A 22,972-nucleotide genomic window follows, 5' to 3' on the forward strand; every position below is an offset into this window, starting at 1 on the left:
TCTATGAGCTATAATTTGAGTTACCACAACTTTGAAGGTAATTTGATGTTTTAAATAATAGATGGCGTTTGCATCAACTATTTTCAATTTTAATTACGAAAACAAAGTTTTGAAAGGAAAATAATAAGCAAGCCAAAATTTATTAAAAAAAAAAAATAGACTATAGAACCTCATATATTCAATGTATCCAAATTATGACATAATATTCACAAGCAATGAATGTTAACAAACGACAAAGCATTACAATTGAAGACACCATGCTTTACTTGCTGCACTATACCTTGGAGTTCAGTTAAGGCGTCTTTGTATTTCACAGCAGAAGTCTTCTGGAAGTAGTCCAGAACTGCAACATCACCTCTCATTGTGTTACTGGCATGTACTAGGTCTTCTGTATGATCGATAGCGTCTTGTCTGTTGGCCCATCTGGTAAGACGGCTATGGACTGCTACGTTGTTATGGTAACCTTTACATTCCTTTTCGAACCTCGCACGGTAGTCATTTAGATTGGCTTTACAATCGTCTTGGTAGGTATCCGGTTTGCAGCTAGTTAGCACGTCGTTCAATGGCTATGGACAAATAGACAAGAAAATTCCAGATGAGTTTTACTGACATTGTTACGCTAATCCAGTCTTTCCCAAAGTGGGCGATAACGTCCCCTTGAGAGCGCTGCAGGTCTCAAGTTGAGGGTTATAGTAAAAGTTTCGTTTAGAATAAATTAAATTCTCCGTTAATATACATATATAGCTTACAATAATTAATTAATTTAATTTGAAGTTATAGTGGTTTTTAAATATGTGAAAATATGGGGGCGCTAAAAAATATTTATTCTCAAAGTGGTCAGTAGACAAAATAAGTTTGGGAACCACTGCGCTAGACGGTTATTTAAGTATTGTTCAGTGTAGATTTCTCATACTTAATCTAAGGTATCCTTGGTAACTAATTTATTATTCTGCGTGTAGTAGTAATTGTGTCCAGCAGCGTTCGTTAAAGTACATAGACTTTTTAGAAGAATTTGACGAGTTTTGCCAATGACTGGAGGGAATACTAAGTTAGCTTTAGATTAGTAATATAAATTTTGTTAGCTGAATAAAACGTAACATAGACTCCTAGTGCTAAGATTAATGTTATGAGTAGACTCATTACTCGAAAAAGGATTTTATAAAAAGTGGTTAGAACTTTTTCTTCTATTTAAGCTCACATTTTCTCTCCTCAAACGATCTTCTCTTCGCATTATTTTAATTTGGTTAAATGCTAGCTGTTATCACAACTATTTTATAAAGTTGAAATGCAACGGCGGAAATGTTAGTGGGGCGCCGACTATAATCGTGATGTTCAAGAGCTCAACTCAAGAGCGATGTGAATTTGCACTCGAGCACGTAGAGACGGTTTGAGATTTCAGTACGGATTTGTACCGCCCGCGCCCGTCGAATGCGCCCCGCGCCCACCGCCCGAGTCCGGCCCTGGCGAAATCTCAGTAAATTCTTCGCGCATAAGGATTACTTGCCCCGTTTAGTTTGTTAGTGAAACGGAAAGAAGGATATTTTATTTAAACCGAACTATTCTTTTAAAGTTAACTTCGACAGGAAAGTCGGTTGAAATATTTATTTGGCACTTATGTACTACCGTAGTTTAAGTTATATAATAATTTTAACAACTATTTATATTAATCAGAACATGTTTTATGTTGTCTATAAGATGACAATTTTTATGATTTATAGCGAATATTTGGAAAGGATATTCGATAAAACGTGAAGGAAGGAACTTAAAACTTAAAGCAGTTTTTATTGTTAAAAGGCCTTTAATTACCTTAACATAGTATCTGTTCTATTCAATTTAATGATAAACAACGTTTATAATACAATAAATATTATTACAGCTAGGAATATAATAATTGTGAACTCAAATAAACGTAGTTGTGTTTAATTTAATAATCACTTCACCGCCATAAATATGGCTTATTGCGGTCAGAACGGGGCTCGTGGTCTATATAGTTTTATCACTATAATGTTTCAGCACATTTGTGGTCTATTCATTTATTCGTGTACGGACATTATGCTGTTTGCATTGATGCAAATGTCATATAGGTAAAAGTGTGATACATAACGTGGCCATTTATTTTTTTTGGCTCAAAACGGGACATTGTTTTGTGCAGGTAATTATACCTGTACAAAACAATGTCCCGTTTAATTTTAGATTGACTACATGTATTAACAAACTCTTTTAGGTTATAGAATACGTTTAGTTATATGTTTTATTTTATATTTTATCAGAGGCTTTGCTAAAAAAAAAACAGGACAATAGGCGTCCCGGCATTTATGTCGGGGACACCGGGACTCGTAACTATAAAAAGGGACAGTCCCGTTCAATACGGGACGTCTGGTCACGTTAGTGATACACCAAAAAACAATTAAAAGGGATAAAATATTATAGACATAATTTGTACTAAGATAATGGAATTACTTATTTAATTTATTTAAGAAATGAAAAAAATTTTGGACGTATTTTTCATGTTGACGATGGAGACTGACAAAAGTTTAGTTTAGGATAGTGCATCTATTGAATGCGAAATTCTATTAATATGTTTCTAATTATTGTTTAATTTGGTTTTAATGCGTCGACCCGAACTATTGCGAAGCGTCGATGGGTTCATTAGAGATAATTAAGGCATAACGTTCGCGGGCCGTAAGGGGGCGATTTAATCAGCGGTTGACTCCAATACAAAGTTAATTATACACGTTACCCGGTTAATTGAAGCAATGGATTTTAATGACGGCCTTCATTATTGCAAAGCCAATATTTATTTATTCACTAGCAATCGCTCGTGACTTCGTTAGCGCAGAATTTCAAAAAGGAATCAAAAAATAATATGCCCGCGTGCAACAATTCCCTTCCCGTCAAAGTCCCGTCAAAATCGGTCCAGGCGTTCCAGAGATTATCTGGACCAATCGCGGCCTTGCCGACAGACATACAGACAGCAAAAAATGTCCGAAATATGAAATTTTATTATTATGTACAGATTACGAAAACATATGTTCATATTCCATTAATAAATGTAAACGAACGATACTGGTTTCATTCGATTCGTTAAAACTTAACGAGGGCTTTTTTGTCGGCAATCGAATTCGATAATGAAGCAACGTGACCTTATCCAAAGACATTGAGAATAAGTCAGAAAGTTTCAAATCCACTTTCCCTTTCTATCCCTTATATGAAATTAGTGAGAAGAGGACGGGTTATTCGACAAAACATAGATTACTGGTCCCACCACTGTTAAGAACTCGCAGTTACCTGATCAATGACAGAGAGGATGCTATCAACAAGTCCTCGGAAGGGTCCAGCGATCGCCGCAGATGTTTGTTTGAGCTGCTTCTCCGCTTTGTGCCTGCCTTCGGCGATAGCACGCTCGTAATTCGTCTCATTAGAAGACAAGAAATACGTCTTTGCTAACACGTATAGTGATATGAAACGTTTCTGTGGTGAACAAGTGTCCGCTGTGGTTAGAGCTCTGTAGAAAATATTTGAACTTACATGAACAAACGTTTTAAGAATCCTTTAATAGAGATGACGTCAATAGAAATGTGGTAGGAAGATTGTACGCGCTTGTAAATGTCAATTTACTAAACTATTTAATCCATAATTAACACGTTAAACGCCACTTCGATCACCGGTGACCGGATCCCTGTCTGCATTTAAGCACCGCGTAGGGAACCTGTGATCTCATGAAGTTCTTTTATAACATCTGCGGAACCCAGCCTCTGATAGAACCCTAAACTAGATACTAAACATATGTTTTGAAGATTCAAAATTACACATCTATTTCCAGCAAAAAGTTTTATTAGTGATTTTTTTTCTATTTCTACTATGGCATTTAACGTGTTAATGACATATTAAGTCCTTTACATTGGTTTATGTGTGTACTTTAAAATGAATTGTAAAAAGAATGCTACTTACATACTGTCATAAAAGAAGTTCATCAATTTTATGAGTACATTATTCGGTTGCCACTCGCTGTTCCTGAATCCGGAGGTGTCAGGGTTCGGGCAGTACGCCAGGCACGCTGTTGCGAGGGCAAGTATCAACAAAACACGTCGCATGCTGTAATAACTTGTTAACTATTTAAGAGTGCGTTTCCACTGTGAATTGTCAATATATGTCAATACAGACGTTACCGCAATCGTATTCCACTGTCAGGCAAGTTTCTTTACAATTGACTTGCATCAATATTAAATTGTAAATATTACTTACCTTTTAATTACCTATCCGCTTTCTTGCAGCAAATATAAGTCAACGTGACTGCGACGTCTTTTATAACTTTCTTGCTATACATTTTTATTTTAAAGGTAGAGACACACTGACAATAATTTTATTAAAAAAAAATCAAAAGTGTGTACATATTGACCACGTATAATTTGAAGAATTATTTCGTGTTGAAAATAATCAGGTAGATAAATGTAATAGAAGTAATTTGACTGTGTTCCGTAGATAAATTAATTTTTTACATATCATTGGTATACAGCTTTAGTATTATAATAAAAAAAATATATTATTATACGATATGCTAATAAACTCGTATTAAAAATTAAATAAAATAACATAAAAAAGACAATAAATCATATTATTGGCCATAAAATATCTAGTAAGCACGATTACTTGACTGCTTCATATTGCATTAGACTACTACGAATGTTCATTGTGGATATTTCATCTAATTAAAAATGTACATCATTGAAAAACAGACTAAGTTATTATATGTACAAAACACCATCAAAAATATAACGGGGTCATCACAGTAAGACAGCTTTAATTAATGAAAAAAAATGAAAAAATCTTAACAATAAAGATACACAAGAAATTCCAAATTCAATGTTGCCATGGCTCCTTAACTAGGAAGACCTGTACTTAAGGAGCAAAGGACTTCCCATACATATAAATTTAATAATTGTTTGTGTAGAAAAACAACTAATTTATGAATTAACAATTACTTGAGTGTGTGTGTAGGTGTGTGTGTGTAGGGGTGTGTGTGTGTGTGTGTGTGAGTATGTGTAAATGTGTGTATGTGTATATTTATAAGTGAATATGGATGTGATGACTTAGTTATTACGTTGGAATAAATTTTCACATGTGTGGTAATCCAACTCCATCAGCCATTCCTTTGTAATTTTTCTTAAATTATACGCTTTTAGATTTTTTTTTTATATTGGACTTTTTATCTAAAATATTATATAAGTAGGATGCAAGGAATTTAAAATGTTTTGTGGCAAATGTACTTTTAACAGTAATTAAATTCCTGCCGCGTTTGCCAAGAAGATAATAAAAATCAGTCACCAACTTCATCAAACGATAACAAAGTATATAAATAGATAAATTTTTAACAGTGTAAAATTCAAGGAAAATGAAACAACAAAGAAAATAGAAACACAAAAAATATGCTCGTAAATTTCATACCACTATTGATCATAAAATAACTCATAAAGATATACGAACAGACGCAATAAACCAGAGGGCCGGATACTTCGTGAAACAAATGGACCGTCAGGATATATAACGGCCTCCATTGTATAAAACGTGTACTCCGTTCCGGAACTACACTTTTTTATTATGCCCAATGTGTCGGATAAGTTTGACATTTGACACAATAAATATCTCTTCAGACTCCGCCTTATGTTTACTCTATAGTGTGTCTATCTCTATATATAAAAGAAAATCGTGTTAGTTACACTATTTATAACTCAAGAACGGCTTTACCGATGTTGTTGAAAATTGGTGAGGAGGTAGCTTAAAGCCTGGAGACGGACATAGGATACTATTTTTTTATTTCGAATCTGTGCCTTGAAGAGCTGCTTTTTATTTAACTTACTAATATTATAAATGCGAATGTTTAGATGGATGTGATGTGGATGGATGGATGGGTGTTTGAAGATATCTCTAGAACGGCTGAACGATCTCGATTAAATTTGGCTTACGTATAGAACATAGTCTGAAAGAACACATAGGTTACACTAATTAAGTTTTTTATACATCCAAGCGGACGGAGTCGCGGGCGACAGCTATTACATAATATTTTGAAGAAAAGGAAAATATTTTTGGCGTAAAACATAACAACGACGTCCTCCTTGATGTCATAAGTCAATGGCGAACCTTGTTATATAGAGTGCTATATAGAGAGTGCCACACAATATAATAACATAATACATAACGTAAACACATGATAAAAGGCTACTTGCATTATCAAAATCAACTTAAGCTTAAGCTTTTATTATCATGAAATGTTCAAATTAAATAGACGATAAACTTGGAAAGAAAAAAAACAAATTCTAGAAACTTCCATAATCATTCTTTTTAAAACAGAGTACTATTCAGTGTATGTTATTTTAATCTCGTATAGTTGTCTGAGCTCATCCAGTTGTTGACCGAGGGAATGAGATTTCCGCTCGCACCTGCGTCGAGTTGCGTCGAGCGTATATTTCCTTTTTCCTTGTCTTTTATCAAGTGCCATGTTGTTAGACAAACATTGCACGGATTTCTAACATTTATTCACCTTTATTTGTGAAAATTCATAACGTTTTGTTTTCAATATAAATTACGACATAGTATCTAGACAATTTTCTAATTTCATTGTTGGAGTGTAAGTTTGTATAAATAAAAAAAAATATTAGAAGGTACGAAGTCTGGAGTATTTGCGAGTGTAGTAAAGCGTCAAGTGAAAAGGCAAATTGTAATTACTTAAACACAAAGAGGTAGGCGGTTTTAAATGGAAAATCGATGGTCGCAAGCCGCGGGTGACGTAAGCCTCGTTAATTTTGCTACGGAAACTGTATTTCTCAAGTTCCTAGACCGTACCTAATTTATTACATGTAAGGTACAGGTTTATCTTTAAGGGAACATGTGTAAAACTTTATATTAAGAGAAGATATATTCTAAATTAAGGAATGTTTACTAAGTTTATTTTAAATTAAAATTTGGTTTGATATTATCAAATTAAATAAAACAAAATGAGCATTACACCCAGAATTACACTATAATAAAGTAATTGACTATATTCTATGAAACAACGAATAGAGAGAATTATATAACTTCAATTAAATCAATTCATCATCATCACAATCAGCTTACTATATATACATCCGCACTGAGAGTATTGGAAGAATATGCCATACTCAAACCACACTGGTCCAGTGCGGTTTGAGTATGGCCTTCATACATATCTTTGAATTTCTTTGATGATATATGCAGTTTCATCACGATTTTTTGCATCGCCATAAGGACGTTGGATAAATGTACATTTTAAAATCGAAATACATTGGTACATGGCGGAATTCGAACCTGGACGAGCAGATAAAAAGTCAAGTGCATAACCCCTGATTCCCATCCTCGCTCTCAACATCATTTAAGAACCTCATATTATAACTAAAATCCTATAATACCCAATTAATAACAAACATCTTAAAGTCATGAATCTTCAATCTTTGAATTAAATTAGGTGTTAATTTTAACTTAACAGCTTTAAATTTCACCGCTAATAAATTAAGAAGACCTTAAGGAAATTGTTACAAATGTAAGCGAAGTGGGATTAACGTAATTTTATTGTTAATCTGTCTATTATTAAAACTTTTCATTTTTTATAATTACAAAACTTTGTTTTATTTTAAAACATAAAATTTCACATTTATTACTTACTAGATGCTGTCCGCGATTACGTTTAAGCGAAATTAAAAATGAAAAACTTAATAAGTAGCCTATGTCCATCCAAGCTATTTTCTACTGAGCCACATTTTATCAAAATGCGATTAACCGTTTAGGAGATATCTTCCAACAAGCGTCCATCTAGCCATACATCCAAACAATCGTATTTATAATACAAGTAAGATCCACAATTATAACAAGAAGACATAAATGAATGTATATATGCGTATTATTTTATTTAAAAGGATTTTGCATGCTTAGGGTTTATTATTACAAAACTTGTTTTAGATTTAGTTAAGTAAACATGAACTCATCCATGTTCCAAAAAGATTCACTTGAATAAAATATTAATTTGTTTATTATCTCTATTCCGAACGGTTTCCCAATAACAACACTATCTGGATATGATTGGAACACGCGATATGACCTCAGTTAATTGATTGTCACTGTAAACGCTACATTGTGACAGCTTTATTGAGAAGACTCTGTTGTCGACAGCAAAAACCGCGTTTATAATTTGTATTTATTTAAGCAAATTCTCGTCGTTATGTACTTTGAATTATGATACCATGATACCCATGATATTACTAGTTGCAGCTCATGACTCCGTCCGCGCGGAGTAAAAAAAAAACTAATTCCTATCCAAAATATTTTCCATCTAAGCTTTTGTATTTATAATATTAGTATGATTAAGCGTAGAAACTAAGCGTAAGAACTACGAAAAATAGAATACTTGGAAAAAAAAGATTTGAGAAATTAAAAAAAAGTCAAAATACTTGGGAAATTAAGAATTAATACATGAAAATAAATGACACGTTCAAAAGTGCTACAGCGAAACTTACTTACTGCTTACTTTTTTCACCGTAAGAAGTTGTGAGCAATGTGAAAAGCTTCACTTCAAAATATTGGAAAACAATATTGTTACTGTTACTCAAATATTTTTGTTTTAATTACAACATATAAAATTTAAAAGCATGTCTAGATATAGTATAGTTGATTTCGACGCACATTCAGTACGTAATTAAATTTCAATCAACTTTAGTCAAATGCAAATTCATCGTCGGATGGCTGAATAAACTTCGTTCCGATTGCAATGAAATAACATCGTCCGCTTTAACTGTACTGTTACTGTGCCAAATGCTTGGGTTTTATTCTATTTTAAAGCACATAAATACATTTTAATACAGGATTTTGCAAAACATTTCTCATCTCAGTTTATTCTTAGAGTATGAGAGAGAGAGAAATATGTTTTTGTTTTAAAGCTTCAATATCCTCATCGTTAATGGTACGGATTTTCGATCACGTGATCGAGAGTTCGAATCCCACTATGCGACTACTCGTAAACTAAATCTTAGCACAAGATTAAAGCTTAGTTGGAATGGTATAAGAAATATTAGTAAATTGTCAAACATCTGCTGGACCCGAGTTGGCAAAGAGCTGGCAGCTACCTCGGACAAAGAATTAGTATAGCTATTCAAAGGGGGTACGCTGCCAGTATCTTCGAAACCTCGCCCTCCTCCTCCTCCTCCTTAGGGACTCCTTTTAATAATATATTTTAGTTAATTATTCGTTTTTAATATTTTATTTAATATCATAGATTTAAGACTCTTCATATGTCACATAAATAAACTTTTTACATACCTTATTAAATTAAATGTAAAACCTTGTTTCTAAACTAAAAATTAAATATATGAATATAAAATGCGCGATATTTTATGTGTATTTTAAATCTAGCGACAGTTTCTCTGACAAATTGTGAATTTTCTGTTAAGAGTATTTCCTGAACAAACTAGTTCTTAACTAAAAAGCACAGCTGTCGCCTAGATTTCGTTGCACGGACGAATACTGGTGTTGTTTTTAATTAAAATAATTTAAAGTTCTTTTTATGTGATATATTTGTGTTTAAAATTAAAATTAGTATAGTAATATGTTATTTAATTTATTACCCTTATAATAGTTTAAAGGAGAAAAGTTTGGGTCATCATCATCAGCTACGTCCCCACTGGAGAGCTCGGAGCCTACCCTAAGTTAGGGGTGACTAATCTATAGTCAACCACGCTGGCCAAGTGCGGGTTGGTTGACTTCACACGTATCATTAAATTTCTTCTCAGATATGTGCAGGTTTTTTTTTATATCATAAGGTGGCAAACGAGCGGGCGGCTACCTGAAATCTCTGGAATAACGAAGTGACAGTTCAGTTTGGTATTCTGTAAAGTTTTTTCAAGTATTAAGAATATTCAGTTTTCTGTGCCAGTAGCTGACCCTTAAGTTAAGAATTCTTCTCAAGTATCAAGATAACCCCTGTTTCAAGTAACTTTCTTAACTTTCCTCTTAACTTACAAAACTGGCATCTAACTTTGATTGAATATTGTAAGAGTTTTAATAATAAATAGTAAGATACCGTTAATTACTCTGCGTTCTGAATTCAAACAATTTTACCTAAATTATTTTATTTTTTAAATAGAAACTTTTAAATTCGTCGTCATTCGCGTTTTTATCTTTATACAAACTTATTACATGAGACATAAAAAAAATATGATATACTAGCAGTTTCCCGAGATTCCGTCCGGATGGAATAAAAAAAGTCTAGTAATAATTGTACTACGTGACCCAGGGATAGTTTCCCAATAGTGAAAAAGTTATTCAAATTAGTTCTGTAGTTTTAGAACCATTCCATTTTGCTTTTTATATTATAAGGTGGCAAACGAGAGAGCGGCCACCTGAAATCACTGAAATAGCGAAGTGACCGTTGCCCATAGACATACGCAATTGCATATGCGTTGCCTACCTTTAATCGACGGAGGAGAGGATGCACAGAAAGAAAACATTTCCATGCATCCCCTCATCCGGAAAGTCCACTTCCACTTCTCAACCTTTCCATATGAGAAAAAAGGGTGGGAAGGGAAGGCGGTCTAAATTAGGCCTCCGGGACGCACACTTATCAGACGAAACGCGGAATTGCTTCCACTTGACGTCTGTCTTCTGTGTGGTCATGGTATTTCACCGGGCGAGCTGGGCCGATTCGTGCGAAGATGTTAAAGCGGGCTCTACCACTGTTAAAAAACCGGACATAAAGTAGCTTAAAATAATAAAGATCATTTTCTTTTTACAAAGAGATGTTTAAAGCTGTGTAATTGAAGAATCTTCCAAAGCTATCCTTTGGAGCAAAAAAACTGTCGTTTAGATCAAATTACACTAATTAGGTTGACCCTTAAAACTCGTTTCACTTTATAGCGCCCTTAGCTTTTACAAAGTTTAGGGCTGGAGAATGCTATTGAAGGGCCTCATAATAAGGATTGAGGCGAAGCGGTGTTTCACAAAAGATATCCCTTTCTTTTTGTTACGCAAATTACACTTTTTTATTAATATTTTATAAAAATTATTATTTTATTTCATCTTGTCTAAATTGTTGGTGAAATTTTCCTTGACAATGCTACAATATTTATAAAAAGAACTCTCACATAGGACAATGCTCTTTAAGTGAACGTCCTCTTTACAAGAACATAGAAGAATTATTTTATACAAGTTTCGTTATATGTTTTAATTCAAATATTTATTATTTATATATTTAAAAATACTTTGAAATCAGAAACTTATTTATTTTAGAAAGAATAACTGAAAGAAATATTTGTTATTTATAATTATCTTATTAATAATATAAATGCGAATGTTTGGATGGATGTATAAAGTTATCTCCAGAACGGCAATAAGGATCTCTTTAAAATATGGCATAGATGAAGAACATAGTCTGGAAAAACGCATAGGCTACTAATTAAGTATAATACCGCGCGGACGGAGTCGCGGACGACAGCTAGTTTGTTATGAAAACGTTAAATAAATTGAACAAAAAACGAAAGCATGATAAAGTATATCAAAAACATTCGGTATGTTTTATAGGTAATAGTAAACATATTTAATTTACGACTACAGGCTTTCGGCTTCCGTAAATGCTGAAACAAACCACTAAGCACGTAGAAACCATATATAATGCTGCTAAGAGTGCCTTCCTAAGAGTTATCGAACTCAGCATTTTACTCAATAACAACGGATTGGTAATTTTAATTTAAAACATAACAAGACTATGATAGTTTATTGTAAAAATTTACAACTACATTAATTAAAATGAACATCTTAAAGTTCGTTATATTGTTAATGAATAGACTAAGATTAATATTAACCGTACCGTTTTTTTTTTGCTAATTAGTGTAAATCAAAGAATTATTTTTATTATAAAATGTTACTTCATTGTCTTCTATAATTATAATTAATATTTATGTAATAAATCATTCATTTTGAATATCTTTAAAGGTGGGTTTCTGAGACCAAAATCCCCGTTTAAAACATATATGTTTTGTCAAAGATCAACAAGGATGATGATGTTTTATACAGAGTTTACGATGTCAGAAACCCACGGTAAGTGTGTAACAAGTACATTTCAACATTGTCATTTAGTTATTAAATTACATTTCCAATATTAGAAATTTGATTTTGAAATAAAAGATTCTTCATAAATCATTCTCGTATTTCATTTCCTTAAATAAAAATTTGACATCTTTTTCGAATCAGATTTGTCGACATTTGAAACGTTGCTAATAAAAAAATTCTTTAATAATGAACTTGACATTTTATATTTCAAAATATTTTCATTCATGCTTTGTTTTAATCAAAACTTGTTCTTGGATTTACTATAAGACCAAAGATAAACTGTTCGTGTATCTCTTAAATTTAATTCGTTCTTATTAAAGCTGTCGCCAGCGACTTTGTTGGCATAGTATCAAAAATAAAACTTAATTAGTAGCCTATGTGTTCTTTCATGCTATGTTCTACATCTATGCAAAATTTCAATGAGATCTATGCGGCCGTTCTCGAGATACCTTCAAACTGTTAGGAAGAAAATCCGACATTGTGCCGGTGTACTGGCACAACACTAGCCTTACTAAAATGTCGACGTCTATGTCCCATCACTAATCATTCAGACACTTGACTTGGTAATAAAAGCGCGCCATTCGCGCTAAGGGATTATAACTAATAATTTAAAAAAAAAACATGCATCCATCCATCCAAACGTTTGCATTTATAATATTAGTAAGATTAGTTTATCTATAATAGCACAAAAAATGCTACAACAATCCACAGGTAGAATAAAACTTTTCCTGCTATATTGAAACTGGACAACTGTTCGTAATTCTATGTTGCCGTCGGCGTTGTATTGTTTGGTGAGATACAGCTGAAACTGGATTTAAAATATTTTTTTTGTTTGTGCTAGTTTAAACACAGACACACAATTTTACACTTTATTGCATTTATTAGGAATGTATTATATTATAACAAAATACATTTTGCTTTATCGTTTAACTTTCATATCTAAACGTGGTGTTGATTTTGATGTTATTTGTACGGTAGATTTGAGTTTATGGCATTATTATAATTATGTACCAAATTAATTGTCTTTCTTACTAATAATATAAATGCGAAAGTTTAGATGGATGGATGGATGTTTCTTAGAAGGTATCTCCGGAACAGCCCAACTGATGTTGATGAAATTTGGCATAGATTTTGAACATATTATGGAAGAATACAAAGGCTACTAATTATGTTTTTTTAATTACGCGAGGACGAAGTTGCGGGTGACTGCTAGACATATCAATGAAAAGTTACTCTATTATTTTATTACAAACACTTACTACTAATTTACGTTGATGAAGACACGAACCAAAATCGGTCTTAGTCTTTTTTTTTATATCATAAGTTGGCAAACGAGCTAGCGAACACATGAAAACGCTGATATAGCGAAGTAACCGTTGCCCATAGACATACGCAATTGTATATGCGTTGCATACCTTTATTCGATGGAGGAGAGGATGCACAGAAAGAAAATATATTCCCTTTGCATGCATCCTCCCATCCGGAAAGTCCACTTTCACTTCTCATCCTTTCCTTATAAGAAAAAAGGTGGGAAGGGAAAGAGGATTAAATTAGGCCTCCGGGACGCACACTCATCAGACGAAACGCGGAATTGCTACCACTTCACGCCTGTCTTCTGTGTGATCGTGGTATTTCACCGGGCGAGCCGAGGCATTTCGTGCGAAGATGTTAAAGCGGGCTCTACCACTGTAAAACTGTCTTCGACACAAGAGATTTTATTAGAGTCTGTAATATTTAATATTAATATTGGTATAAAAATTATAGAAATATTTTGTATAGTCTGTCAGTATGACATATACCAAACTATTTAGATATATAGATTTTCATCAAAGCTGTTATTAAGCTCCAACTTCAGTGGAGACCGCAATCCGACACCGTCGACTCCGTGACTGCTCGTTAATAACGGGAATTAAGTTGATTTGATGGCCAATGTAATTTGGCCTCTCGCCAACACTTGACGTCCAACCGACGTTCAACAGGTAAATGATTGAACGATAACTCTATATGTGTAGTTATCGTGATGTCATTGTTAGTTTAATAAACATACCGTTAAGTAGTCTTCGTTTCAAGTCCTAATGATTAAATGTACAGCAATTTTTTATTTATCAAACGCTTTTCCATTATCAAGTTTGCGAAACAATAAATAAATAAAGAGGAAAATAAACATCTAAATTAAAAAAAAGAAGGAAAATAAAGATTCTAAGAAATTCTAAAAGTGCCGTACAATATCTTAATTAAAAAAACTAATATAACTTCGGCATCTTGTTCCTCGAATCTTATAAGAAAAAACACTCCAATATATTGAGTTTTATAGAAAGGTAATGATATTGTAGGTATAGGAATATTTGGGATTGACTTACGTCATACATTTTTTATGATTTTCCTTTCGCATAGATCCCAGCGTGTCTGATAACTGCTGCCACCATTATAAATCCTTTCAGATTCTCTACTATAAGTATATACCTGGATGACCGAGCTTTGCTCGGTATTTTTTTCTTTAAATTGTGTTTTTAGGAAATTATATTTAAGTACGAATTACTAATAAAATGATGAAATATGAATGATATTTTTCTATCTTACCGATTGAAAAAGTTAAGTTTATGTTTAAGTTGATTATCGATAAAACACGAATAAAATGACATTTTTAAAAATGATTCCTAGCAAGATCGATTTATCGCCCCCGAAACCTCCTATATACTAAATTTTATGAAAATCGTTGGAGCCGATTCCGAGATTCCAATTATATATATACAGGAATTGCTCATTTAAAGATATAAGATTTAGATTTTTTGATTTAATAAAAATAACTATTAAGAAAAGTTTACTAACTAGTAATTCTTTTGGAGATTCTGACGATTCAACTTTACAAAATAATAACTAAATAATAATAATAACTTTAAATAATTAATAAAAATGATTGGGTTTTCTTATAAAAATATATTTAACGATGTCTAGTAAGCCAAAATAGTAATTTGTTATAAATCTACGAATAATAAGATATTAGTTTCGACGATTTACATTGACTCGTGGGCGAAGGCCCTAGCTATTCATAGTTGATTTTAACGAATTGTAAATGAATCTAGAAACATCCAAGCAATAACAATCTTAGCTTTAGGTGTATAACACATTAAGAAGATTGAATCGCTTCATATAAACGCTGTATCAAGATCGATTTGACTCCAATCTTGGTACGAACTGGGGCAGTCGTAAATCGTCCTCCCTTTACTGTTCGTCGCACACCATATTTCTGCCAGGCTTCGTTACTTACAGGTGATTACGTGATGTCAATTTCAATCACTCGAGTCTCGTGGTCTTTGACATTTAAAATAACCTACCTGTTTTGTTCAACTTGCTGCTGCTAATTAAAATCTATGCTGAAGAAAGATTCTTTAAATTATAATGTAAAAGATGTAGGTATTGTTAGGAAGAAAATCCGACTTTGTGCCGGTGTACTGGCACAACCTTACTAAAATGTCGACGTCTATGTCCCCTCACTAATCATTCTGACATTTGACTTGGTAATATAAGCGCGCCATTCGCGCCAAAGGATTCTAACTAATAATTTCTATAATAAAAGTCATATTTACAAATATATTATTTTAGTAAAATTATTTTTTAGTTCGTATACATTCTTTAATCTAATTTAATAAGAGTTTTGTAAGAAGATACCTGAAGTAAAAATATATGAAGTCGTAAATTTGATTTCTCTCACAGAGAATTATTGATAAGTTCGTAACGACACCAAAAATGGTGAGAGATAAAGCAACAGGGCCTAATGTCGGCGGGCGGGAGATGTATCGATTATGTTTTCAATCTACTGAAGAGATGTATCTTAATAGACATAGAACCTTCACACGTTTTTGAGAAAAATGGTCTTGACAGACAGACGGACGGACAACAAAGTGATCCTATAAGGGTTCCGTTATTTCCTATGAGGTACGGAACCCTAAAAACTATGCAAACTGCATAAATACTTTATATAACAAAGCTATTCTTCTTTCAGAAAATAAGAGATAATTTAAAAGTAAAAATAAAATTGATAAAAAACGTCACTTTCAATTAAGCTTTTATTTTCGTTTCTTTAAATAGAAGTATTTCTTTCAAGACAATTTCAAAATAAAATTCATTTTAAAGAGGAAGGGTGCTCATCTTTATTCCGAGCAGACGGAATTCATTAGGCTTTTTCCTTTATTACTAACGCATTATTTATTTCTATTCAAACAACATTTCCTTTTGCAATTGCAAAAATATGTTTTGTAAAATCATTTTTTTTATTCTCCGTAAAATTTAACAGTGATTGTTTTTTTTTTGTAATAAATTCGAAAGCGTTATTCATAAAATGTAAAAAAAAATTGTAAAAGCTCCATAAATAAAGTGTTTAAACAAGATCTACAAACTATTCGACACACGCATCAGTTAGTTTCCAGTGTGTAAACAAATAATTTTACATCTTACTAATATTATAAATGTCAATGTTTGGATGGACGGATGTTTATTTGAAGGTATCTCCAGAACGGCGGAAAGGATTTTGATGAAATTTGGCACACATGTAAAACATTGCCTGGAAGAACACATAGGCTACTAATTATACATTAATTCCGCGCGGACAGAGTCCCAGGTGACCGCTAGTAATCAAGAAAACAACGGCACAAGACTAACCAAGATCACCTGATTTCTGCCTGGGGTAGACGGACTTCCATATGACATAGAGCTGCACACCTCTATCGCTTCTTCCACATTCATACATTTACGCTTACGCTTTATATTTTTTTTAATATTAGCAGATTTTTGTAAATTTACTAATATTTCTTGTGCCATTCGAACTAAGCTCTATGCTTGTACTAGGACATGGTTTACGACAATCGTCGAATCGCTGGATTCGATCGAACCTCCGACCTTATGATCGGAAATCCGTCCCCATTATCCATTAGGCTATTGGCGCTTTTAAATTCTCAGTAAAATAGTAGGAGTGATACAATCGGTTAATTCATGAGTGGTTATGCAAGAGATTTATAGCGAATACTTTTAGAAAAAAGCCTTCGGTGCGCCACATAAATGGCTATTTATCATTTTTCATTTCCTGCCTGAAGTTGACCGAAATGAACGATCTTTTCGTTGCAACTGACGTAGTAATAAATTATTTTCATAACAAGTTTGATTCATTGTATTTATGTTAAAAGGATTGTTTTTAATATGATTCTACATCACATATGGAAGAAGTTCAAATGTCAGCTTCTAGGAAAAAATAACGCAACTTTAAGATACAGTTATGATAACAATATGTTATATGTAAGGGTTTCGGTGATTAAAATCAATTTTTCAATAACTCTTCTTAATATATACGCCACAAATATTCAAACTTGGCGGCGCTCAGTAGCTGTCGACATGAAGGCAATCGGGATGACATGGCCCGAGACCAAACGCAGAGCCCAATATAGAGCGAACTTGCGACGCACTGTGAACGCCCTCTGCCCCACTACGGAGACACAGGACTTTAAGTCAAATCATCCACATGATACCATGATTTACATCAAATTTGGTTCGAAGACGAGCGTGTTCTTTTCAGTTCGCTTTACTTATATACTAGATTTTTTTGTCAACCGAATGTTTTCGCTAGTATTGGAATTATGTAAAAATGTATGTTACGCAGTATCTACAGCATTCTGATTGGATTAATTGAATGTGCATCGAGCCAGACGTGTCCGGCGAGCGATGTTATTTCAATCAAAGGTATTCGTACAGTTCATACCAGAAATACGATAACATATTTACCATGGATGAAAATTGATTGGAATCCCTCATACACTATTGTATGAATGAAATGTATTTAATCACACATTGTACGCTTGTTAAAACAAATGAAAATCAAAATAAGGATTTTTTTAACAATAATATTAAAATAAACATAGTATACTGTTGAATGTATATGAATTAGCTATCGCCCGCGAGTCCGTTCACGCACAATTAAAAAAAACTTAACTAGTAGCCGATTTGATCTTTCAGACTGTGTTCTATATCTATGTTAAATTTCAGGAAGATCCATAGGCGTTCTGGTGATACCTCCTAACAAGTATGATTAAGTGCAAGCAAGATTCAACAGTGGTAGAGCCCGCTTTAACATCTTCGCACGAATTGGCCCGGCTCGCCCGGTGAAATACCACGACCACACAGAAGACAGGCGTCAAGTGGAAGCAATTCCGCGTTTCGTCTGATGAGTGTACGTCCCGGTGGCCTAATTCAGTCCTCTTTCCCTTCCCACCCTTTTCCTTATAAGGAAAGGATGGGAAGTGGAAGTAGACTTTCCGGATGAAAGCATGCATGGAAAAGGAAAATATTTTCTTTCTGTGCATCCTCTCCTCCGTCGATTAAATGTAGGCAACGCATATGCAATTGTGTATGTCTATGGGCAACGGTCACTTCGCTATTTCAGCAATTTCAGGTGACCTTTCGCTCGTTTGCCATCTTATGATATAAAAAAAGTAATTACTGGAGTTTTTAAAGTAAATCTGATTTACATTTTGTCTCAATATTTGTTTTTTTACCTATTGTTAAATAAATGTGAATTAAAGTAACTCAAGCCATGTGGCTTGTATGTGCTTGCGGTATAAAAACTGGGGAAAAGTAAAGTCTTACTCTAAAACCTCCAATGTAATTTGTCCAAATAAAGCTAAGCTCGTGACAGAGTTTACATTAAGGAGGATGAAATTATGTTAAGCCTTTCTCTGAAAATGACATCATATAAATTGTTTAGTTTTTTTCTTGCAGACAACTTAGTAGAGTTAAGTAAAGTATAAGTTGGTAACATTTTGACATCAACTAAAGTCGAAAAGAGCATGTATGTAAACCGTATTTTTGGAAAACACGTTCACAGTAACTTATGAGTTTGAGTATTATGACGTCAAATGTTGACTAGATTACATAGACTGTTATGATGCATTAATATTGATATATTATAATATGTCGATATGAATCGCAAGCAATTTTCTTTCACAAACATATTGTGAACTATAAAATAGCTTCTAAAACTATGCTCCGTATACCACGACGAAATGCTTTTGCTGAAATGTTAAAAATTTACTTTGCAATCGTAAAAATAACAAAGCTAAAACGTAGCAAAAACAAACGTCCCTCAGCCTACACATTAAGTTCTACGCCTACACAGAGCAAGGTTAGACGCCTACGCGGCAAAGCTTTCACATGTTTTTATGCCGATTAAGTAGGATATAAATATTTTAGTGAATAACCTTAATAATTTATAATTCAGGCTAATAAAAGCTAATATAAGTTTTGAGAAAAAAAATGGTATCATCATCAACTCACTATACGTCCCCACTGCGAGGCTCGGAGCCTACCCTAAGTTAAAGGTGGCTAGGCCATAGTCAACCACGCTGGCTAAGTGCGGGTTAGTTGACTTCACACATATCTTTGAATTTCTTCCCAGATAAGTGCAGGTTGCGTTGGATAAATGTACGTATGGAAATCAGAAATTGAAAAACACATTGGTACATGGTGGGATTCGAACCCAGGACCTGCAGATTGTAAGTCAAGTGCTTGACCCCTAAGCCACCGACGCTCAAAATGGTGTCATAGTCTCTGCCAAAAGAGTGATATAGATTTATTATAATTTTTAGCCGAGAGAAATGAACACTACAAGTTTATAAGCTATAAAAAATAAAAGAGAAGTGACGTCATAAAAAATAAAGGCTAAGTCGGGATACTCAAATCTTTATAGATTTAACAATTTTTACAAGCTAAAATACAAAAGGGCTACAAAACGACTATCTTGTGTGTTTGTTCAATTTTAAAATGAGCAGTTCTTTCTAGTTGGTTATATGGATGCTTTAAAACTGATTTCACTTTGAAGTTAAACGAAGCAAGTTTGAGTAAGTCTTTAATTAATGAGCTCAAAGATTCAGGGAAATTTTAAATCTAATGAAAACTCCGCCTGCCTCGCTTCAACCGACTTACGTTTCATAATATTTCATAAACAGCACTATTAAATAATCAATGGATTAACTTATATTATTAATCAACGGAGGAGGGGACACACAGAAAGACGATATTTCACCTTCGCACTAGTCGTCAGTGTAGTGACTTCTGAAATTTAAAAGCCATTAAACCGATAAAGCTCTGTTAAACAAACAAAACACAACTCAGTCCTCTAACCCAGAGGGGTAGGCAGAGACTATGGACCTCCATATGACGTAGCAAAACGAACCTCCGCAGTCCACTTTTCACCCTTTCGGGAGACGGAACTTGACGGTTGGCGAGACGGTTGTCGCCGCCTTTTTTCTTGATTTCGTAACTGGGAACGAAATTGGAAACTGGAAATTGGAAAACATATCTTTGAAGTTGCTTTGCTGACATGTGCAGGAAGCATCACGATGTTTTCCTTCACTGAAACATAGTACATATGTAAATCCACAATCGAAAAACACATAGGGACGCGGCGGAATTCGAACATAGGACCTGCAGATTACAAGTCAAGTGCCCTTAACAACCGTCGTTATGCTAACAGAAAATAAATAATTATATATATTTTCTATTAACCACAGGCGAAGTAAAGGTTATTAGCTAGTGTAGAAAGTTTAATTGTACACGTACGAGTACAATGAAGCATTCAGGTGGCACGAGAGATATGTTCCATTAAGGTCCACGGATAACGCATTCCACGTCAGAGAATTTAATTGAAATCCCACGCTCCTTTATTACAGTTTTATGAACTATTTCTTAATTAAATTCATCAATGCATCTTAGTCAATATTTAACGAACTGAGTTTATTGGTACACTAGCTGTCGTCTGCGACTCCGTCCGCGCCAAATTAAAAAAAAAGTAAATTTAGTAGCCTATGTTTTCTTCCAGACTATGTTCTACATCTGTGCCAAAATTCATCGTGATCCGTTGAGCCGTCTTGGAGACACCCTGTAACAAACATCCGTCCATCGAAACATTCACTTTTATCATACTAGTAAGATTCATTTTTGTTTTTATTTTGGCTTTGGCATTTATTTAATATGGCATACATTGGTATTTGCTTAGTAAAAAATTTCCTTATACACAAGTATATTTACTTGTACTTTACTTCTAAAATGAAGACTAAATAAATACTGGAAGCACACATTAATATTTTGTACAAATTATTATAAGCAAAGTGTTGTACACGATTCTGCTTTTAGAGATGTGCAATTCTTTTTCGGTTACCTTATGAATAAATTTGTTTATTAAATTCGTATCTAAGTCGTTTCTATTGCATAAATAGATGTGTCTAGACAATTTAAGATATGACAGTTTTATTTTGCCTTTTTTGTGAATAGACAAATAAAGAAAACCCTTAGTCTTTGTAATCAAATCGAATCTATTCACTCAAATGTGTTAAATACTAGTAGTTACCAGCGATTTCGTCCGCGCGGAATAAAAAATCTAGTAACAATTACATGTATCCTATGTCACGTGGAGATACTGTAAGCTACAATAAAATATTTTTTTCAAAACGGTTTAGTATTTAAGAAAATAATCTATCAAATCTTTCTTCTTTATTGCAATAGAATAATTTAAATTAAAATAATTTAATTAACAACACAAATTGCACTAGATTATTATAAAAATGTTTGTCTCATATCAAAGAGTCGTAGCTCCAAAAATGGATAAAGTAAGAGTAAAATTTAAAATTACCTTTCTATCAACAATTTTTTCTTCAAATTACAATAATAACTGTTTCATCATCAGCTCACTATACATCCCCACCGAGGGGCTCGGAGCCTACCCTAAGTTAAGGGTGATTAGGCCATAGTCAACCACGCTGACCAAGTGCGGGTTGGTTGACTTCACACATATCTTTGAATTTGATGTTTTCCTTCACCGTAAGAAACTGAAATAACTGTTTATTTAACATCAATTAGGATGTTAAGAGCTGACGATACTTTAGTGATTAAGTCAAATCACTTCGATAAAGAATCAAAATTGAAATTTAATCCTATCATAGCTTTGACTCGAGTAACAAAGGGACGCAATAAAACATAAATGAAAGGGATGATTGACGTCCGGATTGAATGGATAATTTATGGAAGCTGTCGCTTGTCGGATTAGGGATTACGAAGGTCTATTGTCATACTAATTTACCTCATCCCTAATTATGACCTAGTTTTTTTTTATCCATATTGTAATTTTTTAAAAACAATGACTTTGAAAGTCATCAGTTTAAAAAAGACCTCCATTTGAAAATGTCTTAATATACATTGTTTAGCATTTATTTTATAATAGTTACGAAATGTATTTAATTTTTTTTTATTAAGATTAAGTTAGAATGATTTTGAACGTTTTAATTTAATAGCGCGTTACATTAAAGTGGGCTAAATTAGCCAAACACTTGTAACAGTATTTAGGCAAAGGAAACCCATGCTTATGTTTTTTTTTTTATAAGAGAAGGGGGCAAACGAGCGGCGGGAACACCGAGGTGATCAACGACACCCATGGAAATCAGCAACACCAGAGGAACTGTAGATGCGTTGCCGGCTAGATGTTCTAGTTATGTGCTGTAATCTATATTTTGCAATATAAAACAACCAAAATTTACGAATCCATCAAGAATCCAGACAAGAAGTATAAGAATATTTTATTGTTTCAAAGAACAATGTTTTTAACAAAAACAGCGACATCGCGGTGAGATGTGAGGTGCTAATAGTTTACGAGCCACAACTTTGTTGAAAGCTAACAACCTAACTACAAAACTTGTCTTAAACTTCCTCACAGTTTTCCCTGAAACTTCTTATTTATTGTAAGACTATAAAACTCTTTGTTATTTGTAAATGTTGTAGATATAAAAACATTCGTATTTTTTCTATAAATATTATGCAAAATTCTTAA

At 33.3% G+C, this 22,972-nt stretch overlaps 1 protein-coding gene across 4 annotated transcripts; it reads right to left on the minus strand.

The window, feature by feature from the left end:
• Positions 1-156: 156 nt before the first annotated feature.
• LOC106124914 (uncharacterized) lies at positions 157-4,335 on the minus strand. Of its 4 annotated transcripts, none has more exons than XM_013321941.1 (4): positions 4,246-4,335; positions 3,952-4,095; positions 3,289-3,505; positions 157-566 (listed from the first exon to the last, which is right to left on the minus strand). In XM_013321941.1, the coding sequence occupies exons 2-4, from the start codon at positions 4,092-4,094 to the stop codon at positions 207-209; spliced, it is 720 nt and encodes a 239-aa protein (XP_013177395.1). In that variant the 5' UTR covers position 4,095; positions 4,246-4,335; the 3' UTR covers positions 157-206. The 4 variants fall into 4 exon arrangements, with proteins under 4 accessions (XP_013177395.1, XP_013177404.1, XP_013177411.1 ...); XM_013321950.1 differs by having other exon boundaries at positions 3,952-4,133; positions 4,246-4,332; XM_013321957.1 differs by having other exon boundaries at positions 3,952-4,104; positions 4,246-4,295.
• Positions 4,336-22,972: the final 18,637 nt, after the last annotated feature.

This window comes from Papilio xuthus, unplaced genomic scaffold (assembly GCF_000836235.2).
Source record: "Papilio xuthus unplaced genomic scaffold, Pxut_1.1 DF828952.1, whole genome shotgun sequence".
Lineage (NCBI taxonomy): Eukaryota > Metazoa > Arthropoda > Insecta > Lepidoptera > Papilionidae > Papilio > Papilio xuthus.